The sequence below is a fragment of the Pyrus communis genome, chromosome 17, assembly GCF_963583255.1.
Source record: "Pyrus communis chromosome 17, drPyrComm1.1, whole genome shotgun sequence".
NCBI lineage: Eukaryota > Viridiplantae > Streptophyta > Magnoliopsida > Rosales > Rosaceae > Pyrus > Pyrus communis.
In genome coordinates this window covers 10,256,726-10,269,013 of record NC_084819.1, presented here as the reverse complement: position 1 = coordinate 10,269,013, position 12,288 = coordinate 10,256,726, and the positions used below count along the sequence as shown (strand labels likewise).

At 36.0% G+C, this 12,288-nt stretch overlaps 1 protein-coding gene across 1 annotated transcript; it reads right to left on the bottom strand.

Moving 5' to 3' along the window:
• Positions 1-4,241: 4,241 nt before the first annotated feature.
• LOC137721983 (uncharacterized) lies at positions 4,242-5,283 on the bottom strand (the record flags this gene model as incomplete). The annotated part of the gene is made up of 3 exons (XM_068460996.1): positions 5,154-5,283; positions 4,695-4,957; positions 4,242-4,592 (listed from the first exon to the last, which is right to left on the bottom strand). Coding segments are annotated over exons 1-3 (744 nt in total), but the record flags the coding sequence as incomplete, so codon positions are not given.
• Positions 5,284-12,288: the final 7,005 nt, after the last annotated feature.

Sequence of the window (12,288 nt, the reverse complement as noted above, 5' to 3'; positions counted from 1 at the left end):
CTCAAAGAGATTAATGATACGAGACAATGAAGTAAGGATAGGATTCTTAAATTGTTTAGGTAATAATGATATGAGACAATGCAGTAAGGATACTTAAACACGTCTTATTTCTTAGTCACTTGCTATATTACACTCTTGTTCTTTTAGACTAACAAAACTGTGATCAACCACCTTTCAATTTTAATCTAACAGCAAGTACAACGGTTCTTTGCAATTGTTAAATTAAAATTAAACAGTATGTGGTCAGTTTTTTGAACAAAAAATTTTAGGACTACGGGACCCTTGCTTTAGAAAAGATGGTGATTGATGGCTACTTTCATAAGAGAGCAAAATTTCAATTAAAAAAAAAAACATAGAAAAGAAAACACTCACTCGTTGGTCTTCCAAGTTGGAAGTTAGGTAGAATTAATAGGCGTTATTATATTTTCATAAGAAATGAATTGAAAAATCCAGGAAAAATGATCATCGCACATCAAATCAAATCACAGGCGTCACATGCTTTGATTCCATATAATTAAATGTCTGGTGGTAATGAGAGATAGAGAGAGAGAGAGAGAACCTCAATATCGTATGAAGCATGTGATGATGTGATGAGAGAGAGAGAGAGAGAGAGAGAGAGAGAGAGAGAGAGAGAGAGAGAGAGAGAGAGAGAGAACCTCAATATCGTATGAAGCATGCTTTGTTATATATTTGGTTTCTGGTTTCGGTAGGTGGAATGTATGGCGGGAGATCCAACTTTTATGTTTATTTCATTACTCATTGGATCATGGGAACAGTAAGTGTTATATTGGTGTGGTAGCTCAAAGAACTTAAGTGTAACTGTTAACGTCCAACTGATATTTTAGTGTATTTCATATTATAAGATAAACTTACATATATATACTTCATAAAACTTAAAGTTCTTCACGCCCGAGGTATGTGACGATAGACGTATGAACAATTTCTTATACTCTGCTAAGAGAGTATAAATCTCACAATGGAAAAAAGATTTTGCATGTGTTTATAAGTAATTTAGTTTTTTCACATATTTTCAATGGATATTTAGAAGAAGAATTAATTAGACTAATTTTGTAAACCATATGATGTGGCTATTGAGGATTGAATTATTATTTAATTGTTGATTAACATGCTTATTTTTTATTTGTGACACATCACATAATATGCAAATTTGGTATAAAAATTGGTCTATCTAACATTACTCATTTCCAATTAGTTCTATGGTGGAACGCCACATTCCTTCGTAGTACCAGAGTAAATTTTCCAATGTGTGAAACCTAACGGCCATGTGTGTTCGACGTCGCTCAATTTCTATTGTCTTTGTGTTACATTTGAAAATTCATCATACGTGAAGAGACGTGTTGAAAGTATGAACCCCATATTAATAAAAATGACATTGCATGTGCTTAAAAATAGTTAAAATACTCCTAAAAATGCCTATTGATTTGATGAAAGTGGAACTTCAACTTTCATCATTCACAAAACCAGAATATAATGTACGGTTTAAACTCTACCAATTTTCTTCATGAGGAGAATTGATTCGAACTTACCTTTCATCTTTTGGGCGATTTTGCGTGTACCTGATCAGATCATGATTGTCAATAACTTTGATTTGATCATGTCTATTTGACATTATTGATTTTAGCTTTCGTACCTGTTTAAGTCACTCCTACCCACGAACTGACCGTTGGAGAGGTGGCTTATGTCCTACAAATACATTATAAAGTTCAATTTATAATGTCATTGTAATTTGTAAGAATATTCGTGGGGAAAGCTCCAAAAGCATAATAGTGAAGAGTGCTCAATACTGATGGCACACAGTGAGCCCCAAATATTAGGGCTTCGTTTGCCTCCTCTACTTATTCCTATTCTAAATTCCCTACGCTCCTATCATGGGGATGTTTTCTTGCCTATGTTTTTTTGGTCTTGAAAGGAAAGAAACGAAAAGGAAAGCATCTGCGTAGGTGCCACTGATTCGTTTCCAATATTCTTATTTAGTTTTTTTTTTTTTAAGCAATATTAAGACTTAAGCAGTAGGCAAGAGAATAAGTATGTAGAGATTGTGTTACCAGAGATGAACCCCAGAAAGGTGTATTTATAACAGTGGAGGAGAGGACTTTTAAAATATTAGAATCCTTGTTAAACCAGGAATCCCAGAGGATATCTGGGAAGTAGATATTGAATCCTCTTAGGAGTGTGATTCCTTGTGGCACACGTCAATCTTTAGATTATAAGGACTCTAACATTATAGAAAACCTGCTAATTCCTTGTTGGATTGGGTTTTTGTATTTGTGCAACAATCATGGTCAATCTTAGCGAAGTCGTCGGACTTTGCGCAGTTATTCCGGAACAAGATGATGGCGGCATCACTGCTTAATTTAGCCAGCTCCGCAGTGGAGACTGTTAAGTCTATGACTAGACTTCTGAGGTATTCGTGTGCCGATCTGCCTTACTCCGACCCTTAAAAATTATGGTCCACAATTACCCCTTACTATGTATTTGAAAAGACTTGTTCCCCTTAAAGGATGATAGTTACCCAAAGACCATGTGTATTGGAGTAAGTCGCAATACGTACTATTTTCTTTCTCCAAACTCATGGCATGTTGGCTCGAACCTTGTGAACTTCTTGCATATTGAGGTGTTCCACATTCGAGTGCACCACCTCATGAATTGTGCTTTTAATATCGCAATGATGAGGATCGTCTCAGTTGCGTGTGCGCAAAAAAAAAATATTTTGTTCGTTGCTTTCTCCAGTAAAATTCATTTGTCGAATTTGTTGATCTCGATGCATGCACAACGATCCAAATTTAAAAGTTGGGTGATTCTGAATTATATTCCTTAAATATCTTCAGATCTCTTCATTTGTCTTCTTAAAAATTCCCAAATTTTTCCTGTAACAAAAGTATTGAACTTTTTACCACATCATTCGTTCAAAATTTTCCAACCCTTCCTCATCACCTTGCTCAATTTCTTCAATCCTTCTTCGATTTGACGCTAATGGCTGCTCCCTCGAATGAGCTTCCTGCCCATGCCGCTAACTACGATTCCCAGTTTGAGCCCTAATGGTAAGGGTGCATAGCAAAGAGGAATAAAAAGCTTTTGTTTGTCTCCGTCAACACTTCTTGAATGGTTGTACCGTCTAGTGAGAGGCTGGTCACAGTGTTCGAAATCTTTTACCTACGCCTACCAATTCTGAACGCTAATGCACAGTGATCCACCCTTGGTACTTGGATTTGGGACTAAAATTCCCACTATCCCTTTTCTTAAAACAAGTACTAGATTGCTACGACATCGCTCTCTGTAATCTGACTCCAATGTCTTTTCGCATTCAAGCTCTTGAATGAATGGTATGCGGCAAAGTTGGGTATCCAAGAATTTCGCATGCTTTATGTCATGCGCAAGAGCACCGAACCTCACTTTTCTTCCAATCACGACCAAACGCCAGATGGGTTGCCTATATCACTAAGCTACCACGCCACGACAAGCTGGTACAAGGATATCCTAGTCGCAGATGACAATAAGATGAGATCTTATCTTTTTTTTAGAACTTTATTTAATTTCTTATGTAATTTTTTATTTATTTTTAGAACTTTATTTAATTTCTTATTTACTTTTAGAACTTTATTTAATTTCTTATGTAATTTCTTATTTATTTTTAGAACTTTATTTAATTTCTTAATGTAATTTCTTATTTACTTTTACAACTTTATTTAATTTCTTATGTAATTTCTTATTTATTTTTAGAACTTTATTTAATTTCTTATTTATTTTTAGAACTTTATTTAATTTCTTATGTAATTTCTTATTTACTTTTACAACTTTATTTAATTTCTTATGTAATTTCTTATTTATTTTTAGAACTTTATTTAAAATTACACCAAATAACATTACATAACCTCACCATTTAAACTTAAAAAAAAAAAAACACACTAAAAAAAAAAAAACACACCAAATAACATTACAATACACTTTATTCTTCAACCACAAGCCTTATTTTAATTATCTTTGCCTTCGTGCAATCTCCACTGATCGTCAATCAAGTCATTTTGGCGGGTTATGTGCCAGTATGGCTCTTGCAATGAAGTGTACCGTTGAACGATCAATTCATTGTAACGTCCATCCCGTTCCAACGGCTCGTGTTGCACGGGATCTTCGGTCCGGTCATGAGCATAGTAGATTTGTGTTCTTGAGTTGTTCATCGGATCCGGCTCGTATTCATTGACGACATCATAATCATACTCGTCTTCAAGAATCATGTTGTGGAGAATAATACACGTCATCATGATGGATCGAAGAGCCTCGACATCAAACATTCTAGCTGCAGCCCTGACAATGGCCCAACGAGCTTGCAAGATACTAAAACAACGCTCAACATCCTTCCTACACCCTTCTTGACACTTTGCGAAGTGTTTCTCTTTTTCACTCTGCGGATGTGGCACTGTTTTGACAAATGTTGACCACCTTGGGTAAATACCATCTGCAAGGTAGTATGGTCCCTCGTATTTATTACCATTAACCCAATATGTGCATCTCGGCCTATTTCCTTGTAGCAGTTCGTCAAACACTGGAGATTGGGCAAGGACATTTAGGTCATTCTGAGCTCCTGGAACACCAAAAAAAGCATGCCAAATCCATGTATCAAAAGAAGCCACCGCTTCCAAAATGATGCTTTTGGCTCATTTTCTGTCGCCATAAGCTCCTTGCCACGCACTTGGACAGTTTTTCCATGTCCAGTGCATGCAGTCGATGCTTCCAATCATGCCAGGGAAGCCTTGCATCTCACCCTTCCTCAGAAGCCTTCGCATGTCCCTTGGCGTGGGTTGCCGAAGGTACTCATTGGTGTAGAGGGCTTCAATTGCAGAGTAAAACCGCATCAAGGACTCCAGAACTATTGTTTTTCCCATCCTTGCGATCTCATCCACTTGATCTGCAGATGCTCCATATGCAAGCATTCGCAAGGCAGCCGTAATTTTTTGCTCAGGAAGAAGACCTAGAACATGAAAAGCATCCTTTTTTTTGCACAAAATATGGATCATGGTTGCAAACATCACTCATGATTTTATCGAACAAACTTCGTTGCATTCTAAAACGACGTCTAAAAACATGATCAGGGAAAACGTTGTTGGGAATAAAATAATCTTCCAAGAGATATTTACCTCGTCTTTCCCTTCTTCTATCGATGTTTGCCGCACGTCTGGGTTTGGCTATCTGAACCATAGCTTCCATGATACGGTGGGAATGTGAGGGCCTCCGCCTTCTATGGTGATCATCTTCATCCTCCTCCATTGCGAAGGCCTCATCTCCACCTCCACCTTGGTCAAGATTGACCAATTCTTCCTGTTGTGCCAACAACCTTTTCTGCTGCTCTTGCAACTGTTCTGCTCTTGCAACTGTTTATACGCTCTCCTTGAAGAAGACATTGTAAGAACTCAAGATTTGAAAACGATAAAGAAGAATTCTGAGCTAGAAAAAAGGATTGAGTTTAGTGTGAGGATGGATGTAGGGATGTGGGGTTTATATGGACAAAAAAAAAAAAGATGAGGTTCTGGACAATGCCACGTGGCACTACGTGATTGGTTGAAAATCTTATCGAAATCTTGGCTAAATTATTGTAAATAGGAAGTGACACGTGGCGTGTTAGGATTGGTTGAAAATCTTATCAAAAATCTATCTACAAAATAGTACGTTCGGATAATGACACGTGGTGTGACAAGATTGGTTAAAAATCTTATCGAAATCTTGCCTAAATTATTGTAAACAGGAAGTGACACGTGGGTTGTCGGGATTGGTTGAAAATCTTAGTGGAAATCTATTAAAAAAATAGTACGTTCGGATAATGACACGTGGCGTGACGAGATTGGTTAAAAATCCTATCCAAAATTAAAACTATTTTTTTTATTTATTATTTTATAAAAAAATTATTTAATATTTTAAATGGATTGGGTGCCAGCGCATTTTGTAGGGGTGGAGATCGTTTGTGCCAGCGCATTTTTAGACTGGGTGCCAGCACATTTTTTTTAGGGTGGAGATGCTTTGGCCTATTACTGTTTATTGGGTCTATTACTGTTCACTGAAGTAGATAAATGGGCTGGGTGCTGGTGCAAAGTCTTTAGGGGAGGAGTTGCTCTTAGGGACCAAAGTTTGGAATACCCCTTCCACCAGTCTCAAATGCAATAATGATGTTGTGAGCATCAGTCAGTGTCACCCTCAATTAATTGATAGGGCTTTCATATTCATTCCCCTTGAACATCAGAATTGGAGGTGGCTTATAGCACCAGAAAGAACCAAAGAGCATGTGTGAGATGCCATTACCGATCTATGCTCTAATCATCCCATAAAAAACTTTGTATAGGTCAATGCGGTGGATGCCAAAGATGGGAAAGATCTAATTAGAGCTCCGGAAACCCTTAATGTTAAGAAGAAGAAGAAGAAGAAAAAACATTCCAAGAGTGTCGTGAAGAAGTCCGACGAAAGTAAATCTTCTAGAAAGAAAACCAATATGTGGGGGAGGTCCAGTGTTCCTCCTAGTGATACCTTGCTGGAGATTTGTGACACCACTTCGTTTGAGCTAGAGTTAGTTGAAGCCAGGCAGCGACATGTGCTAGAAGTTAGAGAATGAGAAGTGCATGATTTGTCCAAGGGCAAAGGCTTTGTTAATGCCCTTGGCGACCAAGATTTTCCATTCACGAACTTGGAACAATAGCAGTAACAACAATAACAATAGCAACAACAACATTAACAACAACCTTTAAATGATCTTGTCGATGTTCTTGATCAAGGAACAACTTGTGGTCATCCTTCTGCCCCCAGTTCCGATGCAGAGATGGCCACAAATCAAGCCTTGCCCGTTTTCTGCCGGAGCATCAAATTTTGTAGGTGCAGAGATCTACCCCCAATAATAATACCTATCTTCGAACTTGAGTTGCTTCCTTCAAATGTTTGTGGTCTTCACAACACAAAACATGCTTAGGCTTTACTCTGTTCAGCTATTTTCCAGATTAACTTTGAGGAGGTGATCTCCAAATTTGGCCATGTGGTGAGGAATTGCTACCCGATTCCTTATGCGGTAAGTTTTCTTTATTTTCTTTTAATCCTTTATTCCTCCATTAGCTCCTATACTTGACTTGTCTTGGATGTTTCTCCCTAGGCATTAGCCTTGACAGAGGCTGCGCTCTAGAGCCAAACGAACAAGATCCTTATGGTAGAAGTGACTTGCAAGGTTGACCTAGGCCGTCAAATTTAGGCCTGATTTGGTACTAAGGTGATTCTAAAAAAAACTGGTATAAAAAAAAGCTGGGAGCTGTTTTTGTGTTTGGTAAACATTCAGCTTCAGTTTTTTTTCACAGTTTTGGGTGAAAAAAAGCCAAAAACAAGAAGCTGCAAAACCCAGCTTTGAAAAACTGGCTTTTTTTCACATCTGTTTTACATAAAAGTTTACCAAACACTATAATACTGCTTTTTTTTTTTTTTTTTCAAAAGCACTTTTACAAAAAAGTTTACCAAACACTTTGCTGCTTTATTTCACAACTGCTTATTCTCACAGCACAGTAGAAGCAGCTTTTTTTCAAAGCACAACAATACCAAACCAGCCCTTAGTTGGAGAGACAATTGCAAGAAAGGAACACAAATTTTGAGAAACTTATATTCAAGCGTGATGGTCTATAGCGGTTGCTTTGTGAAGAAAGGAGGATCATTTACTTAGCAGCGCAGACGACTCGTCTTGAGGAGAATTTGCACAATCATTGAGGGCCAATGACAACACGGAGCATACACTTGTGGCAAAGTGAAGTTCATGGGATGTCGACAGAGCAACCCTTCAACAAAAACTGAACGAGACCCAGCAGGAAGCAAACTTAAGGGAGGAGATGCATATTGACGCATTCAAGCAGGCCATAGACGATAATGCATCAGAGCTGGCAGAGGCCCGCGCGCTGTTTGAAACGGCGTCCACTCGGAAGTACTTCAAGAGATACGACCAAAGCTATATCGCATGTTTGGTTGGCCAGGGTCACTATGACAGATGGAATGCTCGCCGAATATATAAAGTGATTAATGATTAGTCGTAAATGTGGTGTGGCCTCCATAACAATTTTTTTTTTTTAAATGGGTCATTTAAAAAAAAAAGTGAATTCATTCCCTTAAAGGTTCTATTTAACCTAATGTTTAGTCGAGAGACCACTTAATAACCATTTTTTTTTTCAATTTTTTCTTTTTACTTTTTTAATTGAAAAACTTGTTAGGTAATTGGTTTCATTTAAATAAAAAATTAGTACTAAACAATTGAATGCTGAAAACACTTATCACACAAGTTTTTCAATTTTAAAAGAATGAGTCATTTAGTAGTATGGTCTATTGATATTTCTTGAAAGTAAAAAGTATGAGGTTCGAAAATTAGGAATAGTAAGTTCGCAACTAACTTATCCCTTACTCACTTAATGTAAAAATATATTGCTGTATAAAACCAACAATAATAACTAAAATGTTGTAAACTCCCAAAGTAAGTTGATATATTAACTAATTACCCCATCAATATTCTTTATAGGATATTCACACACCCATTTTACTTTCCACACATTCTTGTCAATTTTTTGTCATTGATCTTCTTCAATCCATCTAATTCGACAACCAAAAATTAAAAAAAGTGTGTGTGAAGTACAAATAGGTTTGTGGATAACACTATCATTCTTTATATGTACAAATTAAATAGCAGTAGGTGAAGTTAACTTTGTGTTTGTTTATCTTTTGGTGGTCTTAATTAATTAACTAGATCAGCTTCAGCTCGCACTACCAAAGAAGTTGTTTAGAAAAAAAAACTTGGTGGAACTTAAACACAAATTCACCACGTTTCGTCTTTTTGTTTCACATGCATATATGCTTTCCTTTTAGGAAAACTAATGGAAATAGCTTGAAAACTTTGAGTTTTAACGATAAAAACAAAATAAAGGGTAAAATGAATAGTACCATGATTGACATTTTAGTGTAAAAATGTGGTTTTTCGTTAAAGTGAACAGTACCAGAAGCTTGTCGTTAAAGTGCTTTCCTTTTTCGTTTTGTTTCTACAACAAACATCTGCTGCTCAAGCGCGATGAAGAAGAAAGGGCGACCCCAAGCCATTTCTTTTGGTCCTTAGCCTCCAAGCATTATTCTTAAAAAAATTGACAACAACCTTATGTTTTTATATAGGATTGTGCTGAAATCAATAACGATTGTTTGCTTCTCTTCTTCATCAAACCCAATTATCCACTTCACACAAATTTCTCCGTCCCAACTTTCTTCATCAATTTCTCTGGCGCCATCATCGCTAAAACATGCTCACCAACAAGGCAACTTCATCAATAACACCATATCAAAATTTTGAATAAAAATAACTTACAAGCTTACTTTGTCCACTTACAGAAAAGAAATTCTTAAATTTGCCACTTACTCCAATCATTGAGTTGTTACCTCTGATCCAAGTGTCATATGTCCTATGTTAACAATTGTAATAGTTTCCAAACGTCTTATGTTACTCAAATGTATTTTTACAATGTTATCGTTGTTACTTGTTACAAGGATTGAGATAAATGTATGGTATGCTAATTGATACACATTCTTTATATTTTCTTAAATTTATACATACAGTGTGTGAATTTCATCTAGTGTAATTATACCAAATTATGTAATGTTAAGGAAATAGAGGGAACCAATAATCTCTCTTTCTCTGGCGTCGAAGTCAAACTTGATCATCTCCCCAGTTGGTTCCCAGTTGGTGCATCCACATTGTAGTAGGAGACCTTCTAGACTCCCCTCGAGTCATGGCAGTCCCTTTGACTGAGGAATATAATGATATGCACCGAAATGGCACAGATGATCCGAACGCTGTGGTATTGTATCGACCACCTTTGCCCACTATATGTACAAAGACTCACGAAGCAATTTCATGAAACCATCGGTTCAGAAATATTTTTATGTGTCCACAATTGGGAACTTTAAGGACTTGAGTTAAGTTTATTTTAACAAAAAATTATGTTATAATTTTATTTAATGAAAAAAACTTAAATTGTAATGAAAAACTCTTAAACTTTAATAAAAATGGCAAAAAAACCGAAATTTTAATATTAAAAAAATTAAAAGAAAAACTGACACGTGGTACCCGTGGATCCTCACACATATTGTTTATGAAACTTAACAGAACCTCACTGTTTATAAAATTTAACGGTACTACACTGTTTATGAAACTTTCTACATTATTTAAGAAACTTAACGGTACTACACTGTTTATGAAATTTAACAGTACTATATTGTTTATGAAACTACTACATTATGTATGAAACCTAACGGTACTACACTGTTTATGATACTTAACGGTATTACACTGTTTATGAAACTTAACGGTCAACATTGTTTATGAAACTTAACGCGTGCTGAGCACACATGTTCGTATTTTATGTGTTTTTTGTCCTTATCATTAAATAAAGTTATTAGATAATTTTTTGTTAAACGTAAAGTTTTGAAGCCCTTTCAATTATTTTTTATTCACATAAATAAGAAAGGTAAGTCTTTATTTATCTAGTTAGAGGACTTAAAGTCTTTAACTAACGGACCAAATTAATTAATAAGCTTATTTTTTCTTAAAAATATCGAGAAGTTTTTTTTTTTTTTTTTTTTTTTTGAACAAACGATATTATCTGTACTAAGACGGAAGGGATGGACTAAGCTTTACAATAAGCTAGTAATAATGTGGTTCAAATTCGCCTTTGGCAAGAATCAAACCTAAAACCTCTCACTTACTAGTGTAGAAGAATATCACTAGACCGTAGTACTAAGTATATTAAAATACCGATATGATACGTCTTACTTTTATTATACTAAAATTAAATAGAATAATACATGCAATTTCATGGGGGAATGAACATATCTTACTCCTTACGAATAACGTATCTTCACCATGTAAATTTCATACCTGAAATAGTTTAATTTCTTAATCTTCATTTGAAGATATATTGTCCCTTAGAAAAACCTATTCGAATCAAAGTTCATTTAGTTATCTAGTTGTACTAAGTAAATGGACAGTTTACCATGAATATGTTACTTGGTACTCACACTATTGATTTGTTCCATACATTTGGATGCATAAACGATCTCTAATTCGACTGACTTTTTGTAGGGGTGATCTTTAAAATAATGATTAAGAAATTGGATAGTTAACATATACACGGTGAAGATACGTTATTTACAAAAAGTTGGGATATATACATACCTACATGGAAGGATGCAAGTACAATAAAACCGTTATAAAGTAATACTCTATAAAAGAATAACCACTTTAAAGTCATACAAAATTCCATCCTATGTTAACAATTATAATAGAAATGTCATATTTTACCCAATTGTTACTTGTTAGACCATCTCCAATAATGGGCTAAAAGTCAAATTTACCCATTTATTCCACACCCCCCCCCAAAAAAAAAAAAACACCACCCAACCTAAGCTAAACCATTGGGCTAAAAGCCAAATGCTAAAGTTGGGCCAAATACCCCGCCAAATTCCCCCCTCCCCATGCGAGTGGACTCGCTGGCACTTGGGCCAGTCTTGGCTCGCCCACACGCCAAAACTCCCCATGTGGTGGGCTTGCAAGGGTTTCCTGACAAGGTAGGCCTCGCTGTCAGGTCATGTGTCGGCCACCCAATTATTCCCAATGGCTATAATTCACATCCAAGGGCTGGGCTTTAAGGACCGTTGGATCAACTAACGGTCTAGGTTCAAATTTCATTTTTTTAGAATATGTTATTTTAAAATACATTGAATCCAATTGCTGAGATCGAATATAATCAAATCTAAGGGTTAAAAAAAAAAAAAAAATCTTATGGCCCAAATTTAAATCTAACGGCTAAAATAATTAAAATTTTTTTTATTTAACTCAAAATTTACCCAAAAACTCTATAAATACCTATGTATTTGTTCAAACATCCACACAAAACTCAATTTTCTCCTACAATTCTTCCAATTTATCTTTCTACCATTTCTAAATTGTTCAACATGGCAAGGAAGCATATTATAGGTCGTAATCGGACCTGTGAGGAAGATGTTGCTTTATGCTTGGCATGGGTTTCTGTTAGTGAAGATGGTGCAGTTGGCACAAATCAAAATAATAAGGTTTTGTAGGATAAAATCATTGCAAAGTTTCAGGAAAACTGCAATGGCGGCGGGCAGGACGATGGTGGTGTTTATGATCGGTGGAAGACTATCAACAAAGCATGCACTTTATGGAAGGGAAGCTTGGAGAGAGCCGTGGTTATCATGGCTAGTGGA